This window comes from Canis lupus, chromosome 10 (genome assembly GCF_003254725.2).
Source record: "Canis lupus dingo isolate Sandy chromosome 10, ASM325472v2, whole genome shotgun sequence".
Lineage (NCBI taxonomy): Eukaryota > Metazoa > Chordata > Mammalia > Carnivora > Canidae > Canis > Canis lupus.
The window spans coordinates 2,018,487-2,043,605 of NC_064252.1; the positions used below are offsets into that span (position 1 = coordinate 2,018,487).

A 25,119-nucleotide genomic window follows, 5' to 3' on the forward strand; every position below is an offset into this window, starting at 1 on the left:
TCCCTTTCGGGGCCTGGAGGATAGTGCGGGCATTTGCCCCCCCCAGCCCCACCCCTAGGCTTTAGCTGGAAGCCTCCGTTATTTCTTTAGGATCATTTCATTGGAGGACAACTATGGGATCATCGTGTAGAAAGGTTTTGACACAGATTTCTAGATTGCCCTAAAGTTGTATGTATACATGAAAGGAGAATGCTTTTACATAATAATTGTTTTTGCAACAAGTATTCAGTAACTTTCATGGGAATTGCATGCACTCACCCATCGGCCTCAATCCTCCACCTGGCGCGGGCAGGCTACCATGCAAGAAACGACTAAAAAAAAGAGAGGAGCGGGAGAGATAAAGACCTGCGCGTGACAGCTAGGCGAAAACAGAAAGAGGACTCCAGGGGGCCAGCGCGTTAGACCGCGCCTCCCTGGCAACGGGGGAGGGTGGGAGGCGGTCTGCCGCCGTCGATAATTGGTTGGGCTCCTGGCCAATCACGAGCAGCGAGTGGCCTTGCTCACCGTCGGGGTCCACCTCCCCGTGGGCTCCGAGGCCACGCTAGCAAATGGGAACGGGCCTGGCGGGAGGGACAGGCCGCGCAGCCAATGAAAACTCCCGGCGGCCATGGGCGGGGTGAGGCCGCTGCCAGGTTTAGGGCGGAAGGAGCGGCGCCGGGTAGGAAGGTGAACGAAAGATGGCGGCGGAGTCGCTGCTGTCCGGTCTGTTGCGGCTGCTGCTTCTGGGGCTCCTGTTACCCGCAAGTCTGACGGGCGGCGTCGGCAGCCTGAACCTAGAGGAGCTGAGCGAGATGCGCTATGGGATCGAGATCCTGCCGCTGCCTGTCATGGGAGGCCAGGTGAGGAGGCGTGGAGCAAGGGAAAGGGGAGAGGGAGAGCGAGAAGGGCCGCCGTGCAGTCCGCCGCGGGCGCCAAGAGCAGCCGGGCGGGGTAGTGGGGGTCACGATGACGGCGGAGGGTCGTTGCCTGAGACCGCTCGCCCCGGGGCCGGGCCTGGGAGCGGTGGGGGCTCCCGCTGTCCGCCTCGGCTCCTGATCTGCACCCAGACTGCGCCGCGGAGAAGCGGGAGCGCTCGGCCCCGCACCGCCGCAGGACCTGGGGCGCGTTCTGACGTGGCTGGGCTCTTCCCGGGTCCGGACGGGGGTCCCCTGGTTGTCGCTGACCCCGCCTCTCTCTGCCTCCCTGCCCCCCGACCTCCTTCTTTCCCAGAGCCAGGCTTCCGACGTGGTGATCGTCTCCTCCAAGTACAAGCAGCGCTACGAGTGTCGCCTGCCGGCCGGAGCTATTCACTTCCAGCGCGAAAGGGAGGAGGAGGCACCTGCCTACCGAGGGCCTGGCATCCCCGAGTTGTTGAGCCCAATGAAGGATGCTCCTTGCCTGCTGAAGGTGAGAGGGGTTGGGGAGAACGGAATGCGGCCCGGGAGCTAGCTATCCGTGTGGGAACCAGAGTGCCCCTGAGCGAAGAGGGTCGAGAGGACCTGTGGGAGTTAAGGCGATTGGAGGAGTAGACATTGTACAGGCAGGAAAGAAGCAAAGGACCGGCAACCACTGATGACACTTTGCTGAATGAAGAGGAGGGCTAGGATAGAAGAGCTCCGAGTCATGGCTAAGCCAAGATTGAGGTGCCTGAAGGGGGTCACTGTGGGCAGGAGAGAAGCCCTCCCCGTAAAGTCACCCCTGCCTCTGTCACTCTCGGCCCAGTGTCCTATTTTACTTTCATCATGGCAGTTTTCATGATCCGAAGTCATCTTACCGACTGAATCGCCAGCTTATTTATTTTTGGCCTGGAATGTGGGTACATGAGGAGGTCAGAGCATTTATCTTGTTCACAGCTGTATCCCCACTGGCTAGAACAGCCCACTGAATGTTGTAGAAGTTCAATTAATGTTTGAATACTCTATATTTTCCTGGTCCGAGTGCTTCGCGGATGCCATGATGTCTTACCTTTGTGGAAGGCAAAGAAGGATTTTTAAAAAGTCTTTTCAAAGGAAGGAGTGAAAAGACCACAGGTAGAAAACATACCCTGGAGGTATTTCTTCCAGTCACAGAAGGAAAGCAGCCCTTCCTCCTCACTGAGATTCTGGAGAATTGAGTGTGGAGGCAGAGGGGATGAGAAGTAGTTGAGAGGCTATGTGTCTTGGAGCCAGGAGAGATTCAGGTTCCAGGCAGAGACGTCCTGCACTCTATCCCCTTGATTGTTCATTTTTTTTATTGTCAGACCAAGGACTGGTGGACGTATGAATTCTGTTATGGACGCCACATCCAGCAGTACCACATGGAAGGTGACTCACGCCTACATTTTCCCTAAGCCCTCAGCAACACGTCATGGAAGGTGACCTGCCTCCCCAGTCCCCTTCCCTCTTTGTCCTCTTAGAAGGGAGTAACGGTGCTTCACTGTGGTTTCTCTTACAGATTCAGAGATCAAAGGTGAAGTCCTCTATCTCGGCTACTACCAATCGGCCTTCGACTGGGACGATGAGACAGCCAAGGTGGCAAGAGTTTGGGATTGGGAGAGAACAGGGTCCTGGCTGTAGACTAAGCGCCCTGACAAGAAGGGGTGGGTCAGAATTAGCTGACATGTTGCTTGGGGCTTGGTGGCCATTAGGACAAAGTGCCATTCTTCCTCTTTGCTTTCTTTCCTTCCACCCCTGCCCTCCTCCTTAATGTCCTCCCCAGGCCTCCAAGCAACATCGCCTGAAACGCTACCACAGCCAGACCTATGGCAATGGATCCAAGTGCGACCTCAATGGGAGGCCACGGGAGGCCGAGGTTCGGGTGAGTCTCAAGAGAGGGAAATGGACACTCCCTCAGTGATAATTTAGATTCTAAGGGAAGAGGGCGGGGTTGCAGGTTACACTCTAGGAGGTCTCTTGCAGACTCCAAACTCTAATTTTAAGACTCCTTTTTCCAATTGGTAGTTGGACGCCACTGCCCGGATAGTCCGAGGCACTTCACATCTGCATTTCCCAAATCCTCTCCTCAGAACTCCTAGCCATGCCTATTCTTTCTTCCATGTTTCATCTCTTTATCACCCAAGCTAGAAAGCTGAGCATCATTCCTGATTCTTCCTTTCTTCGTTTAACGTCAGTGAGGTTGTACTGGTGTCGGCATGGGCCTCTGCTCTGGGGATACAGTGATGGACAAACATGCAGACCCTTCCCTAGATAGGAAGACATGTTAACAAAAAAAATCAGAAATGAGGGAACCCTGGGTGGTGCAGTGGTTTGGCGCCTGCCTTTGGCCCAGGGCACGATCCTGGAGACCTGGGATCAAATCCCACGTCGGGCTTCCAGTGCATGGAGCCTGCTTCTCCCTCTGCCTGTGTCTCTGCCTCTCTCTCTCTCTCTCTGTGACTATCATAAATAAATAAAAATTTAAAAAAATTTTTAAAAAAATCAGAAATGAGTCTGTGACTATAAACTGAGGAATGGTGTGAAAGAAAGGAATTTAGTAAATCAGTTAATGACAAAGCCAATTCATTTTACCTCTAGATTTCTCTGACCACTCTCTTCTTTCCTATGGTTGGTGCCTTCATCTCTCACCTGCATTACTGCCATCAGCCTCTTTTTTTTTTTATTTTTTATTTAATTATGATAGTCACACAGAGAGAGAGAGAGAGAGGCAGAGACATAGGCAGAGGGAGAAGCAGGCTCCATGCACCGGGAACCCGACGTGGGATTCGATCCCGAGTCTCCAGGATCGCGCCCTGGGCCAAAGGCGGGTGCCAAACCGCTGCGCCACCCAGGGATCCCAGCCATCTGCCTCTTAACAGGTGTTCCTGATCTAGTGGCCCTTAACTGAATTCAGGCAGGCAGATTTATGGTGGGAAAGGTTCTTCAGGTGCTTTTAATGTGTATTCACAAACATAAACACCTATAGAGACCAGAATTACACACCTGATCACACAAGAATTCTCTTTCTGTAATACAGACTTGCACATGCAATTGTGTGCTGGTAGATGTTGAACACTAATCACCAGTATAGAGCAGTGGAGGGGGAGCCTTGATTTGTAACATTTGTTGATATCTGTGGTATAAATATTCCTACCATGGCCAGATTCATGCTATCAATGTGTTGTCAACCATCTTGCAACATTCCTGAAAATTTACCAGTTGGCTGTTGTGAACTAGTGTGAGCTGACTCCCATCATATCAGTATAGCAAGTATTACTTCTCTGTCCACTCCTGGAAAACCTTCAGTGATTCTGCTTTGGCACAAAGGCTAAGATCCAAATACTTCAGCAAGGTGAGGGTGGCAGGGGAGTGGTGGGAAGCCCTCAGATTCTGGATGTATTTTGAAGGTGGTTCCAATTAGATTTGTTGATGGATTGGATATGGAGTGGAGTCGGGTATGACTCCAGGGTTTTTTAGCTTGAGCAACTGCCATTTGCTAAAATGGAAAGGAATAGGGGGAAACAAGGTTGATGTTAGACATGGGAAGGTCAGAACGACTATAGACACCCAGTGGTGATGTCCAGTTGGTAGTTGGCTCTGTAATTCTGGAGATATAAATACTCATTGTGTTTCTTCCCCACTGGCCTTCTTTCTGCTCTTTGAATCAGTGAGTCTCCTTGTTCCTTCTGTGTAAAGCTGTCTTCCCCCAGGTTTTTGAGTGCTTGGCTCCAACCCCTCATTCAAGTTATATATCCCTGTGACATCTTCACAGGGAGCCCTAATGCAGGCATACACAACACACACACCCTTCTGCCCCCATCCTGGTAAACACCTGCAGTGTTTTATATTCTTCAAAGCATGTATCATTTCCTGAAATTATCTTATTTGTTGAGTTTAATATTTTTCTTGGTCTACCCCGACTAAAATAAGTTCCAGGAAGGCAGGGACTTTTTTTTTTTTTTTCCTTTTATTTTTTGTCTGTCTTACTTTGTGCTGTATCTTTGGTGCTTGGAATAGTGCCTGGCACCAAGAAGGTGCCCAGAAATTATTTGTTGAATGAATGATAAACCAATTCAGATGGGTTTTTGTTTCTTTTTTTTTTTAAGATTTTATTTATTTATTAATGAGAGACATACAGAGAGAGGCAGAGACACAGGCAGAGGGAGAAGCAGGCTCCATGCAGGGAGCCCGATGCAGGTCTTGATCCCGGGACTCAGGGGTCACGCCCTAAGCCGAAGGCAGGCGCTAAACCACTGAGCCACCCAGGGATCCCCCAATTCAGATGTTATTTATTTCATGTGAACTTTTGGCTTACCCAGAAGGTTAGTTAGGTTTCTTCAGCATTTCATATACACATATCCATGTCCACATATATCCATGGCCTAGTCTGTTTGGGCTGCTAGAACAAAATACCACAGACTGAGAATCCTATAAACAGAAATTTTTTTCCTTCCAGCTCTGTAAGTCGGAGATCAGGGTGCTAGCATGTTCGGGTGAGGGCCCTCTTCCAGGTCATAGACTTGTTATTTATTCTCTCATGGTAGAAGGGGCTAGGGAGCCTGTGGAGCCTCTTTTATAAGAGCATTAATCCCATTCGTGAAGGTTCCACCCTTATCACCTCAGCACCTCCCAAAGGCCCCACTTCCTAATACTATCACATTGGGCATAGATGTTTAGGGGGACACAAACATTCAGACCATAGCAACCCACAGGCATTTATTATCTTTTAACATATATAATCTATTATAGCACTTGCTTTATTATATTCTTTTTTTCTTGAGATTTATTTATTTATTCATGAGACACACAGAGAGAGGCAGAGACATAAGCAGAGGGAGAAGCAGGCTCCCTGCAGGGAGCCTGATGTGGGACTCGATCCCAGGACCCCAGGATCATGACCTGAGCCGAAGGCAGACGCTCAACCACTGAGCCTCCCAGGCATCCGTCTTTATTATATTCTAATTATTATTTTTTAAAAGTGGACTCCATACCCAACATGAAGCCCAGTGCAGGGCTTGAACTCGAGCCCTGAGATCAAGACTTAAGTTGAGGTCAGGAGTCAGATGCTTAAACAGCTGAGCCACCCAGGCACCCCTATTTCTTGATTACTATCCATAGCTTCAGTAGGCCAGAACTGAGGGCAAAGACTGCATTTTCCTCCTATCTGTTGAATATATGTCCTAGGCCAAGGACTGTATAGAAACTGGGGATAAAATGGTGACTGAAACACCTAGTCCTGCTCTCAGGAGATGGATATTAAATAAACAACCACAACAAGTGGGATAAAATCTAACCTGTGAAGTACGTGTCATAGGGGGCCACACAATAAAGGAACCGGCCGAGTCTAAGTAAAGGGGGGGCTGCCTGGAGAACGTGACCTTTGAACTAACAGTTGAAGGCTGAGGAGTTGGTCCAGCAGGTGTAGAGGAGTGAGAGAGGGAAGAGACATACCAGGTGAAAGGTATGGTAAGTGCCAAAGGCGTGGAGACAAGGGGCAATTGATAGCTCTTCACGGTGACTGGAGAGAATTGTGGGAAGGGAGTGTGGGGCGTGAGGCTGGGCAAATGTTAGGGGATAGTTTACATGTCATGAAACTCTCGAGCCATGTTGAGGAGTTTGGATGATCTGAGAAATAAGGGAGGAAACCAAATGAAATATTTTAAGTGGAATGATGACATATCCAATTTTGGTTCTGAAGGCTCACTCTGGCTGGAGTGTAGCAAATGATTGGGAGGCCAGTTAGATGTTTGCACAGTCCAGGTGAGAGAAGAATGTGGCCTAGGGATGAAGAAATGTGAATTTTGGGGGAACTTTAGGGGCCAGAGTCAATAGAATAAGATTCATGGGTTTCTGGCTTGAGCAACTGCATAGATGGTGGTTCCATCTATAGTATCTGTAGCTTGAGTAGGCCAAGGTATGGAGTAGAGAGAGGAATATGTCTGGTGGAGGAAAATGATGATTCTGGTTTTGAGTATGATGATTTGGGTGGCTGCAGGCATCCACGTAGAGATGTCTGAGGAGGCTGTTGGATCTGTGGGTTTGGAGCTCAGGAAAGGGATCGGAATTAAACCTGGAGGGCTGGGAGTCATCAGCATATTGGCTATAATTGGAATCATGGGCTGGATAAAATCCTCCCAAGGAAACAGTACCTAGTGAAAAAAGTGGAACAGAACATTGAGGAAGCCATCATTAAAAGCATGGGCAGAAGAGGGCTTTGCCGAGAAGAAGGGGCCAGAACGGAGACGACAGTGACATATCTCAAAGAGGGACTGTCCATGGCCACAGGTGGATCTGAACCTTTCGGGAAGAGGAAAATTAAAAACTGCTCGTAGATGATCATAGGAATTATTATTTTAATAAAAGCAAAAGCAAAGCAAATAAATGCACAAGGAAATAAGAATTCACACAGTAGGCGTGGGAACCAGATGGAAAGTTCTAAGTCCTCTACGCCCAGTCTCTGGGACTCAGACCTGTGAGCAGAGGTCACTGGCGATCTTTGTTCCAGCGGTGTTAGTAGGGGTAGTAAAGAAGTGGAAGCCTTTGAAGAAGTCTGGATATGAAGGGGAGGGAAAAGGCGAGCACTAGAGGGGTTATGAGGTTGGGGAGACTGGGGCTTCGTTGTTGTTGTTTAGTGTTTTAAGATGGGAACATGTGTAAATGCTGCTGGGTGGACCTGGCAGAAAGGAGAAGGAGAATTAGAGGAGAAAGAAGGGGAAGGGAACGTGGGCAGGCCGGGGTAGGGCATTGCAGGAGCGCCGTTACCCTGAGAGCATCTAGGGTTGTCACGGGAGTGAAAGGGTGTGGTATTTGCTGGGGGGTCTGGAGGTTTCAGTGGCAGACAGTTGAGGGCATTCCTGTCAGGCTGTTTTTCATTTCTCAGTTCTCATATCCTGGTAGACCACCCATGTTCATTGCCTTCGTGATTGAGCAAACTTCCCCCTCCAGGGCAAACAGTGAAGTTCCATCTTCTCAATGCCTCCTGGGTGGGAGCGGTGTGTGTCGTGTTTGGTAAAAGTGCAGCTCCCGTGGGGTTTGGGAAACTAGCCTTCTTGAATTGAACGAATCTGGATCCCTAATCTCAATTCTTAGATTAAGTAAGATTTCACAGAGATCTAAGATTTCCCCTTTCTAATCTCTAATTATGAAACTTTTCAAACTTACAGAAAATAATGGCCTGAAAATCTACTGCCAGGGGACACGGATGTTAACATTTTGCAATATTTGCATCAGAAAGGAATAGGATGCTAATGATAGAGTTAAAACCCACCCTCTCATTTCTTCCCTCCCCCTCCTCTCCAGAAACAACCACAACCATGTCTGCCCTTGCTTTGTACTTTTTTTTTTTTTAAGATTTTATTTATTTATTCACGAGAGACACAGAGAGAGGCAGAGACATAGTCAGAGGGAGGAGAAGCAGGCTCCATGCAGGGAGCCTGATGTGGGACTCGATCCCGAAACTCTGGGATCACGTCCGGAGCAGAAGGCAGATGCTCAACCGCTGAGCCACCCAGGTGTCCCTTGCTTTGTATTTTTAGCGGTTGTACACATATCATAGGCACTATATATTGTTTTGTATTTTAAAATTATACATTAACAGTATCAACTTGCTTTTCCACTAATCAGGGTTTGCCATCCTGAAGCATAAAGCAGAGATCTAGTTCAGTGATTCTAATGGCTGCGTTGTGTGTCATTGTTTACTTACTATCCTCTACTGAGGAGCAGTTGGGTTTGAACTCTGCACAGTGATGCAGTGGAGGGCTTGTTGTGAGTATGCAGGAGTTTGCCTGAGGGAAAAGCCAAGAGGGACAACAACAGAGTTACAGGGAAGGCATATCTTATTGGTGAATGTGATGCATTTTTCAGTCTTTAATGTGTATGTATTCTTTGTTTATTTTTATTAATATATTAATTTTTGGTTATGGTAAAATAGACACAAAAATTACTATTTTAGGGGCACCTGGGTGGCTCAGCTGGTTAAGCATCTGCCTTCAGCCCAGGTCATGATCCCAGGGTCCTGGATGGAGCCCCATGTCACGCTCCTGGCTCAGTGGGGAGCCTGCTTCTCCCTCTACCCCCTGCTCGTGCTCCTTCGTGCACTCTTTCTCTCAAATAAATAAAAATCTTTTAAAAGAAGTTACCATTTTGGGAACCCTGGGTGGCTCAGCGGTTGAATGTCTGCCTTTGGCTCAGGGCATGATCCCCCAGTCCAGGGATCGAGTCCCACATTGGCCTCGCTGCGTAGAGCTTGCTTCTCCATCTTCCTGTATCTCTGCCTCTTTCTCTGTCTCTTCTGAATAGATAAATAAATAATATAAAATAAAAATTAAAAAAAAATAGGGATCCCTGGGTGGCGCAGCTGTTTGGCGCCTGCCTTTGGCCCAGGGCGCGATCCTGGAGACCCAGGATCGAATCCCACGTCGGGCTCCCGGTGCATGGAGCCTGCTTCTCCCTCTGCCTGTGTCTCTGCCTCTCTCTCTCTCTCTCTCTCTGTGCAACTATCATAAATAAATAAAAATTAAAAAAAAAAAACCCTATCTTCAAAAAAATTAAAAAAATAAAAAGTTACCATTTTAACAATTTTTAAGTGTACAATTCAGTGGCATTAATTGCATTAACAGTGTTGTATAACTATTACCACTATCTATTTCCAGAACAATTTCATCATCCCAGACAAACTCTATACCCAGGAGGTAATAATTACCCATTTCTCCCCCTTCCTCCAGGCTCTGTCCTGCTTTCTATCTGTATAAATTTGCTTGTTCTGGGTACTGCACATAAGTACATCACACAATATTTGTCCTTTAGTGTGTGTCTGGCTTATTTCACTTAGCATAATGTTTTCAAGATCCATCCATGTTGTAGTATGTATCAGAACTTTATTTCTTTTTATGGCATATTCCTCTTGTGGAACACTTAGTAATATTCCATTGTACGTATATTCCATATCTTATTTATTCATCTGTTGATGGATGAATACTCTGGTGTTTCCACCTTTTGGCTATTGTGAATAAAGCTGCACGGAACATTGATGTACAAGTATCTGTTTTGAATCCGCTTGAAATTTTTTTTTAATCAGACAACTATCTAGCTCTCTTTTCTTTTTTAAAAATTAATTAATTTAAATTCAATTAGTTAACATATGATGTATTATTGGTTTCACAGGGAGAGGTCAGTGATTCATCAGTCTCATATAATGCCCAGTACTCAGCACATCACTTGCCATCCTTAAAGCCCATCACCCTGTTACCCCATCCCCCTCCCCCCTCTCCTCCAGCAACCCTCAGTTTGTTTCCTATGACTAAGAGTCTCTCATAGTTTGTCTCCGTTTCTGATTTCATCTTCTTTTATTTTTCCCTCCTTTTCTCTATGATCCTCTGTTTTGTTTCTTAAATTCCCATATGAATGAGATCATATGGTAATTGTCTTTCTCCTATTGATTTATTTCACTTAGCATAATATCTTTTGGTTCCATCCACATCATTGTAAATGGCAAGATTTCATTTTTTTTTTTGTAATGGCTTGAGTCATATTCTATTCTCTCTCTATACACACACACACACACACACACCACATCTTCTTTATCCATTCATCTGTCAACGGACATCTGGGCTCTTTCCATAGTTTGCCTATTGTGGATATTGCTGCTATAAACATTGGGGTGCAGGTGCCCCTTCAGATCTCTACATTTTGTTTCTTTGGGGTAAACACCTGATAGTGCAATTGCTGAGTCATAGTGTAGCTCTATTTTCAACTTTTCAAGGAACCTCCATACTGTTTTCCAGAGTAGCTGAACCAGCTTGCATTCCCACCAACATTGTAAGATGGTTCTGCGTACTCGCCAACATCCATTGTTTCCTGACTTGTTAATTTTAGCCATTCTGAGCTGGTGTGAGGTGGTATCTCATTGGGGTTTTGATTTGTATTTCCCTGATGCCGAGTGATGTTGAGCAATTACATTGAATTTTATATTAATTTGGAGAGAATTGATATTTTATGATACTGATTCTTCATTCACAATGAACATAATGTATACTTCTATTTACTTATTGCCTTGTATATTAGTAAGATTTTAATTTTCTCAAAAAAAAAAAGATTTTAATTTTCTCTACAAAAGCTTTTGTATATCTCATGTGAGGTTAGTTCTAGATACCTTGTAGCTTTTATTTGTCTTATGTGTATAGGCAAATGTTTCAACCGTACAGGTACCTTATAGTTTTCGATGCCATTGTAAATAGCATCTTTCATTTTTTTATTTTTTTAAAGATTTATTTATTTATTTGAGGGGATCAGGGGAAGCGAGAGAAGGAGAGAGAGTGAAGCCTGATGCAGGGCTTGATCCCAGGACCCTGAGATCATGACCTGAGCTGAAATCAAGAGTTGGATGCTCAACTGACTAAGCTACCCAGGTGCCCCGTAAATGGCATCTTTTAAAAATTAGTTTCTGATTGATTGTTGCTGGGGTAATAGTCACATTATTAATTTTATATATTAATCTTATATTCACAACTTTACTGAACTTCCATTTCCAATAGTTTGCAGGTTCTCATAGACTTTCTATGTGGATAATTATGTTGTCTGCAAATAGGGAAACTTTGGCTTCTTCCTTTCTAATCCTTTATATATTTTATTTTTCTTATACCTGTAGTGCAGTAGAAGTGGTTATGGTGGGCCTCTCTGGCTAGTTCTGACTTTATTTATTTTTCTTTAAAGATTTTATTTATTTATTCATGAGAGACACAGAGAGAGAGAGGCAGAGACACAGGCAGAGGGAGAAGCAGGCTCCATGCAGGGAGCCCACTGCAGGACTTGATCCTGGGACTCCAGGATCACACCCTGGGTCAAAGGCAGGCGCTAAACCGCTGAGCCACCCAGGGATCCCGGCTTGTTCTAACTTTAAAGGAAATGCGCCTGAAGGGTAGACCCGGTGGTGCAGCGGTTTAGCACCACCTGCAGCCTGGGGTGTGATCCTGGAGACTCGGGATTGAGTCCCACGTCAGGCTTCCTATATGGAGCTTCTCCCTCTGCCTGTGTCTCTGCCCCTCTCTCTCTCTGTCTCTATGAATAAATTAAAAAAAAAAATCTTAAAAAAAAAAAAAAGTGCTCCTGAAGTTACACTATTAACATGATATTTTCCGGGGATCCCTGGGTGGCGCAGTGGTTTGGCGCCTGCCTTTGGTCCAGGGCGCGATCCTGGAGACTCGGGATCGAATCCCACGTCGGGCTCCCGGTGCATGGAGCCTGCTTCTCCCTCTGCCTGTGTCTCTGCCTCTCTCTCTCTCTGTGACTATCATAAATAAATAAAAATTAAAAAAAAAAAAAAAAAACATGATATTTTCCTATAGGCTTTTTGTAGACACCCCTTATCATGTGAGTGAAGTTCCATTTTATTCCTAGTTTCCTAGTTTGTGGAATACTTTCATCATGGGTAGGTGTGGAATTTTAACACATGTTTTGTCTATATCTATCAAGATGATCATATAACTTTTCATCTTTATTTTTTAATATGGTGAATTCAAACTAATTCATTGTCTAAGGTCTTTTTTACCCTTGCATTTCTGGAATAATTCATGGTCATAAGGTATTTTTTTAAAGATTTTATTTTCTTTAAGTATGTAATCTCTCTACCCAACGTGGGGCTTGAACTGACAACTCTGAGATCAAGAGTTATGTGCTCTATCAACTAGGCCAGCCAGGTGCCTCTTGAAATATTCTTTTTTTTTTTTTAATTTTATTTATTATTTATGATAGTCACAGAGAGAGAGAGAGAGAGAGGCAGAGACACAGGCAGAGGGAGAAGCAGGCTCCATGCACTGGGAGCCCAACGTGGGATTCGATCCCGGGTCTCCAGGATCACACCCTGGGCCAAAGGCAGGCGCCAAACCGCTGCGCCACCCAGGGATCCCCCTCTTGAAATATTCTTAATACATTAACATATTTGGAACACCTGGGTGGCTCAGTGGTTGAGCATCTGCCTTTGGCTCAGGGCGTGACCCCGGGGCCCTGGGATCAAGTCCCACATCGGGCTCCCTGCATGAACTGCTTCTCCCTCTGCCTGTGTCTCTGCCAATCTCTCTGTGTCTCTAATGAATAAATACAATCTTAAAAAAAAAATGCATTGGCATATTGTTTCCTAATATTTTAATTGATTTTTACAGCTCTTTTCTTTTTTTAAAGATTTTTATTTATTCATGAGAGACACACAGAGAGAGAGGCACAGACACAGGCAGAGGGAGAAGCAGGCTCCATGCAGGGAGCCTGACATGGGATTCAATCCCGGGATCTCCAGGATCACGCCCTGGGCTGAAGGCAGCGCTAAACCGCTGAGCCACCTGGGCTGCCCTACAGCTGTTTTCATAAGTGAATTGGTCAACAATTTTCTTGTATTGTTTAGTCTTGTCTTGGTATCAAATTGTATTAGCTTCATAAATGTCTTGAGAAGTTTCTCTCTTTCCTTGTTCTCTGGAAGAGTTTGCTAAGATAGAGATTATTCATTAAAGGTTTGGGAGAACTCTGTAAAACCACCTCATCCCAATACACCACAATACTATATATTGTGTATTGTGGGGATGGTTTTTACTACTGATTTAATTTATTAGATGATAATAAGAGTCTTTCATATTAATGCATGAAGCATTAACAAGTTACAGTTTCATAGGCCATTATTTAGTTGTCTAAATTTTCAAGTGTTTTAGTATAAAATTGTTTTATGTTTATTTTTAATAATCATCTTTTATAGATTTGTGCCCTTTTTAATTCCTTTCTATTTTTGAAATTTTATTTATGTATTCATGAGAGACACAGAGAGAGAGAGGCAGGGACACAGACAGAGGAAGAAGCAGGTTCCGTGCAGGGAGCCCGACGTGGGACTCGATCCTGGGTCTCCAGGATCACGACCTGGGTGTGAAGGCAGACGCTCAACTGCTGAGCCACCCAGGCGTCTCTTAATTCCTAACATAAACTTTGCCTTTTCTTTTTGTTGTTCTATCTTGCAGAAGATTTGTCTGTTAGTCCATGAGCTGCTTTTTGACTTTGCTTATATTCTCTGCTATCTTTATTATTTTCTTTCTTCTCCTCCTCTATGTTTATTATCTTCTCTTTCAAACCCTTGAATTTTTATCACACTTAAAAAATTCAATATTTAATTTTTTTGATTAGATAGTACATTCTCATAGCTCAAATATAGAAATGCCTATATATATATATATATATATTTTTTTTTTTTTTGCTTATATTCGTTTTATAGAGAGAGAGCATGTGCGTGGAGGGGAGCAGAGAGAGGTAGAGGGATAATCTTAACTCCAAGACCAGCACGGAGCTGACATGAGGCTCGATCTCGTGACCTGACCCTGTGATCGTGACCTGACCTGAGATCATGACCTGAGCCAAAATCAGGAGTTGGGTGCTCAACCAACTGAGCTGCTGAGGTGCCCTAAGGGTCTTTTTTTTTTTTTTCTTAAGAAAACTACCCCCCCAATATGGGGTTTGAATTCATGACCCCAGGATCAAGATCTCATGCTCTACTGACTGAGCCAGCCAGGTGCCCTGACTCAGAGATTTTTTTTTCAATGTTCATAAAACATTTCTCCTTGAGCTCTTTCCAAATACATATATAAATAGCTTCATTTTCCTTCCTTTTTTTCTTTTTGTCTATTGTATAATTGACATATAACATTATATTAGTTTCAGGTATACAATACACAATGTTTCAGTGTTATATATATATATTGCAAAATGATCACAATAAGTCTAGTTACAGTTTTTTTTCTTGTCATGAGAACCTGTAGGACCTACTCTCTTGGCAACTTCCAAATAGGCTATATGGTATCATTAACTAAAATCACCATGTTGTACATCCCCCTGACTTATTTATAACTAGATGTTTGTACCTTTTGGCCTCCTTCACTCATTTTGCCCATTGCACCATTGTTTTTTTTTTTAAATTTATTTGTATTATTTAAAGATGTATGTATTTATTTATTTGAGAAAGAGAAAGCACAAGAAGAGGGAGGGGCAGAGGGAGAGAGAGAATCCTCAAGTAGATTCCCCACAGGGTGTGGAGCCAGACACAGAGCTCTATCCCAGGACCCACGGATCATGACCTGAGCTGAAATCAAGAGTTGGATGCTTAACGACTGAGCCACCCAGCTGCCCCGTTCTTATTCTTTTTAATAGTTGTTGTTATTCTCATACAGTTTGCTATCATTTGGCTAAATAGTTCCCTGTGGATGGACATTTAGGTTATTTAACTCTTATTAACACATAAGTGCTATAGTGAATAACCTTGTACCTATAAAGTATATGTAGGTTAAATTCCTGGAAGTAGACTTGGGTGATTTTTATACATACTGCCAAGTTACCCTGCTTAGGTAAATTACTCTCCCTCCAGCAATGTATGAGAATGCCAGTTCCCCTACAGCTATGCCACCTAGTGTATTTTTAAACTTGTGGATTTTGGCCAATCATCAGATAGGCATCAGGTAAACAATGATTTCTTAGTGTGGTTGTAATTAAGTAAAGGTAAATAATCTTAGGCCTGTTTAAGAGCCATTTCTCTTTTCAGCCTTTACTCTTCGTTCAACCATCCAAATTCTTTGCTCATTTTCCTAATGGATTGTTGCTCTTTTTCTTTTAAACTTTGAATAATAGATTGTCCGTTGTCCATAATAGGAATTGTGGGATGTTTCACTCACTTTCTCCTTTCCTAATTATGCATTGTAAATGTAAAGCTCCATTTCACTCCATGTGGGTTGCATCCCTCAAGTTTTGATATGCAGTGTTTGCATTTTCATAAGATTATTTATTTATTTGAAAGAGAGCATGAGTGGGGGGGAGGGGCAGAAGAAGAAGCAGACTGCCTGCTGAACAGGAAGCCTGAAGGGCTCAGAGCTCAGAGCTGGATCCAAGGACCCTGAGATCATGACCTGAGCTGAAGGCAAACTCAAAGCCACCCAGGCATCTCTCCATTTTCATTGTTTTTTGTACTTTACTTGAGAACTTACTTTAGATTTAAGCTTATTATATTTCTAAACAGATGTGTTTTATTTTTGTGGTTTTTATATAATTGTTATTGATTTCTAATTTTATGCTATTGTGTCAGTGTTTTGTTGGTGATTATCGACTTTGTCTGGTGAACTTTAAAAAATGGTCTGGGTGTGCCTGAAAGCATGTGTTTTTCTCTATTCAGTTCAAGACTAATGGTATTGGTCAAGTTTTCTACTACTTTTTGTTCAGGTGGCCAATTATTGAAAGAAGTTTATTAAAATTTTCACTGATGATGGTGGATTTGGCAATTTTGTTAACTTTTCCTTCATATATTTTGAGGCTGTTAGATACATATTAAATTTAGAATTGTAATATATTCATGGTAAATTATTCCTCTTATATTTCTCTTGTTCCTTAATATTGTGGTCATTTTTTTCCTAATTACATTTTTAAAATATTGTGGAATATACCACAATACATAAGATGGCATAAAACGTGCATGTATTGTGTAAGGATGCATAAAGGGAGTACCCATCTAATGGCCTTAGGTTATGGAAGAATACAGGCAGTACTGTAAAAGTTCCTCAGTGCCCCCACACACCACATCCCTCTCTCTGTCTTTATCACAGAGGTAACAGCTATCCTAACTTTATGAGAATTTCTTTGCTTTTCTCTATAGAGTTTTGCCATCTGTGTATGCATCTCATTTAATTTATCCTTCTTCTGAACTTTATACAAATGTATTTTGTGACAACTTGCAGAGTGCATACAAGGAAGTCTGGGATTTTTTTTTTTTCTTTTGCTCAGTACTGTGTTTGACATCCAGCCCCGTGCGGGGTGGTAGCTGCAGTGCACTCGCCTACAGGCCTGTAGCATAGTCTTTTGTATATAGTTCATCCTCTGTTCATCAGTTACCTTTCACAGACATTTGGGTTGGTTCCAGTTTTCTGCTGCTACTAGGTACAAAATTCTTTTAAGTATCTCCTAATATAATGTGCAAGAATGTTAAAGGAGAATTTTGCCCGGGTATACAATTGCTGGGTCATAGGATGTGAAGGTAAGCCCCAGTTCTAGTTTATTTGGCATTGCAGGATATTTTCCTAAGGTTTTGTTCCCATTCGTATCCTTATTGCAATACCACTTCCCAACATTCCATATATATATATTACTAATATATATTACGGGACTTTGAAATTTTTATTAATTTGTTGGGTATATAATGGCATTTCATGATGAATTTCTCATTTCACTGATTCCTAAAAACTGATCGTTTTTTCAAGTATTTATTAACATGAAACTGATTTAAACTAATATACTTAGGGGATCCCTGGGTGGCTCAGCGGTTTAGCACCTGCCTTCAGCCCAGGGCGTGATCCTGGAGTCCCGGGATTGAATCCCACGTCAGGCTCCCTGCATGGAGCCTGCTTCTCCCTCTGCCTTTCTCTCTCTCTCTCTCTCTCTCTGTGTCTATCATGAATAAATAAATAAAATCTTTAAAAAATAAATAAACTAATGTACTTAATTGATATCCTAATTTTAGGCCAAACTTTCATTAGAAATTAAACAATTTATTGATCCTCTAATGTTAAATCAATTTTGCGTTCCTGAGATGAACCTAGTTTGATCATATGTATTATCTTTGATTATCCTTTTTTGATCTTGCTGGATCCAGTTTGCTACTTTTTTAAAATTTTATTTATGTATTCATGAGAGACACAGAGAGAGAGAGAGAGAGGCAGAGACACAGGCAGAGGGAGAAGCAGGCTCCATGCCAGGGAGCCCAATGTGGGACTCCATCCTGGGTCTCCAGGATCACGCCCTAGGCTGAAGGCAGGCGCTAAAACGCTGAGCCACTCTGGGATCCCCCAGTTTGCTACTTTTTAAAGAACTCTGTATATATCTTTTGAGAGAGGTTGACTTGTAGTTTTTCCTTTTAGTGCTGTCCTTATCATGTTTTGGTAAGAAAGTTATGCTCTTCTCAAAAAAATGAGTTCAAAAATGTTCTGTTTCTATACTCTGAAGAATGTCTAAGATTGCAATTTTTTTGTTGTTATTGTTGTTGTTAAGTAGGCTCCATATCCAGTATGAGGCTTGAACTCACTAGCTTGAGATCAAGACCTGAGCTGAGATCAAGGGTCAGACACTTAACCAACTGAGCCACCTAGGTGCCCTAATATTTCAATTTTTTATTCCTGGAGTGTTTGCTGGAATTCACCTGGAAAATCATGTTGGTCTACATTTTCAGTGCAGGAAGATTTTCAATTTGATTTTCTTTAGTAATTTTAGGTATATTCAAAGTTTTCTATTTCTTTGTGTCAGTTATAGTAAGGTGTATTTTTCAGGAATTTGTCTATTTCATCTCATTTTTCAGATTTATTGTCATAAAGTTGTTCTTGATTCCCTTCTGTTATCTTTTTAATCCCTCTAGCATCTGTGATTAGGTTCCTCTTTTCATTCTTCAGAGTTTGTTTGCCTCCTTTGTTATTGGTCAGTCTTACCAGAGGTTGGTCAGGTGCATTACTCCTTTTAAAGAACCAGCTACTTTGGCTCTGTTGAGTTTCTGCATAGCATTTGGTTTTTATTTTATTAATGTCCACTATTTAACTTCCTTCTGCTTTCTTGAGTTTATTTTACCATTCTATTTTTCATTTCTTTTTTTTTAAGATTTTATTTATTTATTCATGAGAGGCACAGAGAGAGAGAGAGAGGCAGAGACATAGGCAGAGGGAGAAGCAGGCTCCATGCAGGGAGCTCGACATGGGACTCGATCCCAGGTCTCCAGGATCACGCCCTGGGCCGAAGGTAGCCCCAAACCACTGGGCCACCAGGGCTGCCCCTATTTTTCATTTCTTGAAATGAATGTTTAACTCCTTCATTTTCAGCTTTTCCTTTTTTATAAACGTTTCTCTCCAAGCACTACTTTAGGTATTTCTCAAGTTTTCATGGCTTTTTAAGTGTCTTTATCTAAATTTCGAGCAGATAATACTTTCCCATGATTCCAAACCTAGGAAATACAGAAATTTTTGTGCAAGGAGAACTCCCCCTCCCGAACTTACCTCCCATCTGCTCCGTTCCCATCGTGCCTGTGCCCATTGTGTCCTCCCACCTCCCACAGGTGACCTTGCTCTTGGTATTTCATGGATACTTCCAGCCTTTCTTGGTGGTTCACATGCAGTTATGACTAGCGAATCTTATTTTTCTTTTTCTATACACAACATATGGTATATTAAACATATTTTGCACCTTGTTTTTATATATCTTGGCAATAATTTCTTTTTTTTTTTAAGATTTATTTATTTATCTGTGAGAGACACAGGGAGAGAGAGAGAGGCAGAGACATAGGCAGAGGGAGAAGCAGGCTCCTCACAGGGAGCCCAATGTGGGACTTGATCCCGGATCCCAGAATCACACCCTGAGCGGAAGGCAAATGCTCAACTGCTGAGCCACCCAGGCGTACCTCCCCTTTTTTTTGACAATAATTCTTAGACATTCTTTCAGTGGCCTTATATCTAGAGCTTTATATTTTGTTTTTACGTCTGCATACTATTCCATTTCCATCATTTTGTCATCATTGCTGTACTGAGTAAATAGTTTTCCCTCCTTTTTGTTGTTATTACAAAAGATTATTATACATATATTCATGTTTTTTTTTTAAGACTATTTATTTACTCATAGAGACAGAGAGAGAGAGGCAGAGACACAGGCAGAAGGAGTAGCAGGCTCCATGCAGAGAGCCTGATGTGGGACTCCATCCAGGGTCTCCAGGATCACGCCCTGGGCTGCAGGCGGCGCTAAACTGCTGCGCCACCGGGGCTACCCTATATTCATGTTTAAATTACTTACTTTTAAGTAAGTAAAAGTAAAAAGTGCTGGGTACAGATTATATATATTTAAGATTGTGTTGTAAAACCTTTATTATGGAAAGTTAGAAACAAAAAATCAGAGATGATTGTGTTAATGACCCCCTGTGATTGTCTAGTTTCAACAAATACGGCCAGTCTCTTTTTTTTTTTTTTAACTGAAATCATGTTTTTATTTATATGTATATTTTTTATTGGAGTTCGATTTGCCAACATATAGTATAACACCCAGTGCTCACCCAGTCAAGTGCCCCCGTCTGCCCATCACCCAGTCACCCCACCCCACCCCACCCCCACCCACCCACCTCCTCTTCCACTACCCTTTGTTTGTTTCCCAGAGTTAGGAGTCTCTCATGTTCTGTATCCCTGTCTGATATTTCCCACTCATTTTTTCTCCTTTCCCCTATAATCCCTTTCACTATTTTTTATTTTCCCCAAGTGAATGAGACCATATAATGATTGTCCTTCTCCAATTGACTTACTTCATTCAGCATAATACCCTCCAGTTAGCCGGTCTCATTTTATCTATCTTCTTACTCACCTCCCCTTACTACTACCTCCACTCCCAGACTACTTGGAAATAAATTACAGACATCATTTCATCCGTAAATATTTCTGTATTTATCCCTATAAATATAAGGTGAAAGCTCTTCTAGGGGACCCTGGTGGCTCAGTTGGTTAAGTGTCTGACTCTTAGTTTCAGGGGTTGGGTCATGATCTCCACTGACTGCAGAGTGTGCTTGAGATTCTCTCTCTCTCTCTCTCTCTCTCCCCCTGCCCTTCCCCCCTCTCACATGTGCATTTTCCTTCTCTCTCTCTCTCTCTCAAATAAATAAATCTCTTTTATTTTTTAAAAGATTTTATTTATTTATTCATGAGAGACAGAGAGGGAGAGAAGCAGAGGGAGAAGCAGGCTCCATGCAGGGAGCCCGGTGTGGGACTTGATCCTGGGACTCCAGGGGCTCACCCTGGGCGGAAGGCAGACGCTCAACTGCTGAGCCACCCAGGCGTCCCTCAATAACAGTTTTAGAGAGATTTAACTTACATACCATACAATTCAGTGTACAGTTCAGTGGTGTGGTATATTCACAGAGTTGTGCCCCCAGGACCACAGTTATTTTTAGAACATCTTCATCAGCCTAAAAGAAAGTCCCTATTCTTTGGCAGTTACCCTCCATCACACTGTCCCCTTGACTCCACCCTTCGCTCTAGACAGCTGCTCATCTCTGTCTCTACAGATTTGCCTCTTCTAGAAATTTCCTGTGACTGGAAACCTACAGTGTGTGACCTTTGTGTCTGGCTTCTTTCACTTACTTTCTCAAGGATCATCCATGTGGGGGGCATCCCGGGTGACTCAGCCGTTTAGCGCCGTCTTCGCCCCAGGGTGTGATCATGGGGACCCGGGATCAAGTCCCATGTCGGGCTCCCTGCATGGAGCCTGCTTCTCCCTCGGCCTGTGTCTCTGCCTCTCTCTCTCTCTCTCTCTCTGTTTCTCATGAATAAATAGATAATTTTTTTTTTTAAAAAGGATCATCCATGTGTAGTATGCACATTTCTTATATTTTATTGCCGAGTACTATTCCCCATTCTGTTCATATTCATTCATCACTTGGACATTTGGGTTATTTGCCCTTTTTAGTTTTATGAACAATACTGCTTTTAACATTTATGAATAAGATTTTGTGTGAACATAGGTTTTCATTTCTCTTGGTATATAACAAGGAGTAGAATTGCTGGAACCATATGGTAAACTTTTGGAGAAACTGCCAGACTTTTCCCAAAGCAGTAGCACCATCTTAAAATCCAACTAGTAGTGTGTGAGAGTTTCTCCATATCCTCATCAACATTTGCTTTTATCTTTTCAACTTTAGCCGTCTTAGTGAGTGTGCAGTGGCATTTCATTGTGGTTTTGATTTGTATTTCCCTGATGGCTAAAGAAATGGCACATCTTTTCATGTGCTTTATTAGCAATTTGTGTATCTTCTTTGGAGAGGTGTCTTCAGATCTTTTGCCTTTTTAAAAAATTCCATTATCTGTCTTTTTTTTTTAAGATTTTATTTATTATTTATTCATGAGAGACACACAGAGAGAGAGGCAGAGACACAGGCAGAGAGAGAAGCAGGCTCCATGCAGGGAGCCTGACGTGGGACTCCATCCTGGTCTCCAGGATCAGGCCCTGGGCTGAAGGCGGCGCTAAACTGCTGAGACACCTGGGCTGCCCAGCATTATTTGTCTTTTTATTATTGAGTTGTAAGATTTCTTTATATATTCTGGATAGAAGTTTTATGAGATACATGATTTGCAAATATTTTCTCCTGTTCTTTGGATTGTCATTTCACATTCTTGATGGTGTCCTTTGCAGCACAAAAACTTTTAATTTTGATGAATTCCAATTTACCTATTTTTTGTTGCTTGTGCCTTTTATGTCATATCAAATAAACCATTAGGTCATCTAAATCCATGAACACTTATACCTATATTTTCTCTTAAAAATATTATAGTTTTACATTTAGGTCTTTGATCCATTTTGAGTTAATTTTTGTATATAGTATGAGGTAGGGGTCCAATTTCATTTTTTTGCACATAGATATCCAGTTGACTCACCATTATTTGTTGAAAAGATGATTCCCATTGAATTATCTTGATAACCTTTCAAAAAATCAAATGAGAATAAAAGTAAAGGTTAATTTCTAGACTGTAAATTCTATCTCATTGGTCTATGTATCTGTCTCTAAGTCAGTACTACACTGTCATGATTATTGTACTTTTGTAGCAAGTTTTAAAATCAGTGTGGGTTTTCCAACTTTTTTTTTTTTCCAGATTATTTTGACTATTTAGAGTCCCTTGAATTTTCATGAATTTTAGGATCAGTTAATTTCCAAAACAAAGCCAGCTGGAATTTGGTGAGGATTGCTATATTAAGTCTTTTAATCTCTGAGGTTGGATATCTTTACATGTATTTAAGTCTTTGACTTCTTTAAGAAATGTTTTGTAGTTTTCAAGCATTTTGCTACATTTATTCCTAATTATTTTCTCTTTTTTTTAAGATTTTATTTATTTATTAGAGAGAGAGCATGGGCAAGGGGGAGGTGCAGAGGCAAAGGGAGAAGCAGGCTCCCTGCTGAGGGCTCTATCCCAGGATCCCAGGACCACAACCTGAGCTGAAGGCAGTCTCTCAACCAAGTGAGCCATGCAGGCACTCCTAATTATTTTATTTTTTGATGCTATTATAAATGGAATTATTTTCTTTTTACTATTTTATTATTTTATTTTTGAATTGTTCTTTGAATGTATAGAAATACAATTGATGCCTATATCCTGCAGCCTTATTGAACTTGGATATTAGTTCTATAGCTTAATAGATTCTTTAGGATTTTCTTTCTTTCTTTCTTCCTTCCTTTCTTTCCCTTTCTTTTTTTTAGTAGGTGCTATACCCAACATGCAGCCCAATGAGCAGCTTCAACTCCCAACCCCAAGGCCAAGACCTGAGCTAAGACCAAAAGTCAAACATTTAACCAATTGAGCCACCCAGGTGCTCCTAGGATTTTCTGTATATAAAATCATCTGTGAATGGAATAGTTTTACTTTTTTTCTTTCCAATATAGATGCTTTTTCTTCCCCCCCCCCCCCCCCTTTTTGTCCTGGTCAAAACCTCCAACCCAATGTTGAATGGAAGTGGCAGAAGCAGACATACCTCTCTTATTCCTTTTTCTCTTTTTTGAGAAAGAGAAAGAGTGCAAGCATGAGAAAGAACTAGAGTTGGGGCTGGGAGGAAGGGGCAGAGGGAGAGGGAGAAAGAATCTCAAGCAGGCTCCATGCCCAGTGTGGAGCTGATGTGGGGCTTAATCTCATGACTTCAAGATCATGCCCTAAACTGAAATCACACTCAACTGAGCCACCCAGGTGCCCCATCCTTGTCTTATTCAAGATCTTAGGAGGAAACTATTCAGTTTTTCCACCATTAAGTATAATGTTAGCTGTGGATTTTTAATAAACACTTCTTATCATATTGATGAAATTCTCTTTTCATTCAAATTTGTCGCATGCTTTCATCATGAAGATATGTCACATTTTGTCAAATGCTTTTTCTGCATCCATTGAGATGATCATGTGGTTTTTATCCTTTATTCTGTTAATCATTTACATTAATTGATTTTTTTATGTTAGCCCAAGTTTGCACTCCTGGGATAAATCCACTTGGTCTGGTGTGTAATACTTTTTATATGTTGCTAAATTTGTTTAGCATTTTGTTGAGGATTTGGGGTCTTTATTCATAAGAGATACTGGCTTATAGTTTCCTTTTCTTATTATATATTTGTCTAGATTTGGTATCAGGGTGATAATACTGGCTTTGTAGTATGAGTTGGGGAATATTGTCTCTTCTTTTTTTCTGGAAGAGTTTGAGAGAGATTGATCTTTATTGTTTTTGTTTGTTTGTTTGTTTGTTTTAAGATTTTATTTATTTATTCATGAGAGACACACAGAGAGAGAGAGGCAGAGACACAGGCAAAGGGAGAAGCAGGCCCCATGCAGGGAGCCCGATGCGGGACTTGATCCCTGGTCTCCAGGATCACACCCTGGGCCAAAGGTGGCGCTAAACCTCTGAGCCACCAGGGCTGCCCTTTATTGTTTTTTAAATATTTGGTAGAATTCACCAGTAGACCCATCTGGCCAGGCTTTCCTATGTGGTTAGTTTCTGGATTACTAATTCAATCTCCATACTGGTTATGGGTCTATTCATATTGTTTACTTCTTTTTGAGTCAGTTTTGGTAGCTGTGTCTTTCTAGAAATTTGTCCATTTCATCTAAGTTAATCTGATTTGTTGGCGTGTAGGTATTGATAGTCTTTCTTTACAATCCTTTATTTCTGCAAGGTTGATAGTAATGTTCCCTCTTTCATTTCTGATACTAATTTGAGTCTTTTCTTTTTATTTTCTTGGTAAGTTTAGCTGAAGTTTTGTCACTTACTGATCTTTTCTTTTTTTTTTTTTTTCACTTACTGATCTTTTCAAAACAACTTTTAGTTTCATTGATTTTTCTCTATTGCTTTTTTGTTCTCTAGTTCACTTATTTTTGTTCTAATCTGTGTTACTTCCTTCACTCTGCTTGCTTTGGGTTTAGTTTGCTTTTCTTTTTCTAGTGTTTGAGATCTTTTTTTCTTTTTTAATATTGTCTTTTTGCAGGGAAAAATTTTAATCCTATGCATACACATACATGTGTACACACACAAAAAGAATATATGTTTCAAATACATAGAAGTACAATTGACCCTTGATCAACAGGTTTGATCTGTGTGGGCCCACTTATAAGTTGATTTTTTTCAGTAAATATATTGGAAAATTTTTAGGAGATTTATGATAGTTTGAAAAAAACTCACAGATGAA

The 25,119-nt window shown here is 42.0% G+C and overlaps 1 protein-coding gene across 7 annotated transcripts in view; it reads left to right on the forward strand.

The window, feature by feature from the left end:
- Nucleotides 1-636: 636 nt before the first annotated feature.
- Nucleotides 637-25,119, forward strand: part of OS9 (OS9 endoplasmic reticulum lectin) — a 30,750-nt gene continuing 6,267 nt past the window's right edge. For all 7 annotated transcript variants that reach the window (XM_025476817.3, XM_025476822.3, XM_025476820.3 and 4 more), the window contains exons 1-5: nucleotides 637-839; nucleotides 1,210-1,386; nucleotides 2,219-2,282; nucleotides 2,413-2,489; nucleotides 2,677-2,775. In XM_025476817.3, the coding sequence (XP_025332602.1) occupies nucleotides 678-839; nucleotides 1,210-1,386; nucleotides 2,219-2,282; nucleotides 2,413-2,489; nucleotides 2,677-2,775 (579 nt within the window). In that variant the 5' untranslated portion in view covers nucleotides 637-677. The remainder of the gene's footprint in view (nucleotides 840-1,209; nucleotides 1,387-2,218; nucleotides 2,283-2,412; nucleotides 2,490-2,676; nucleotides 2,776-25,119) is intronic.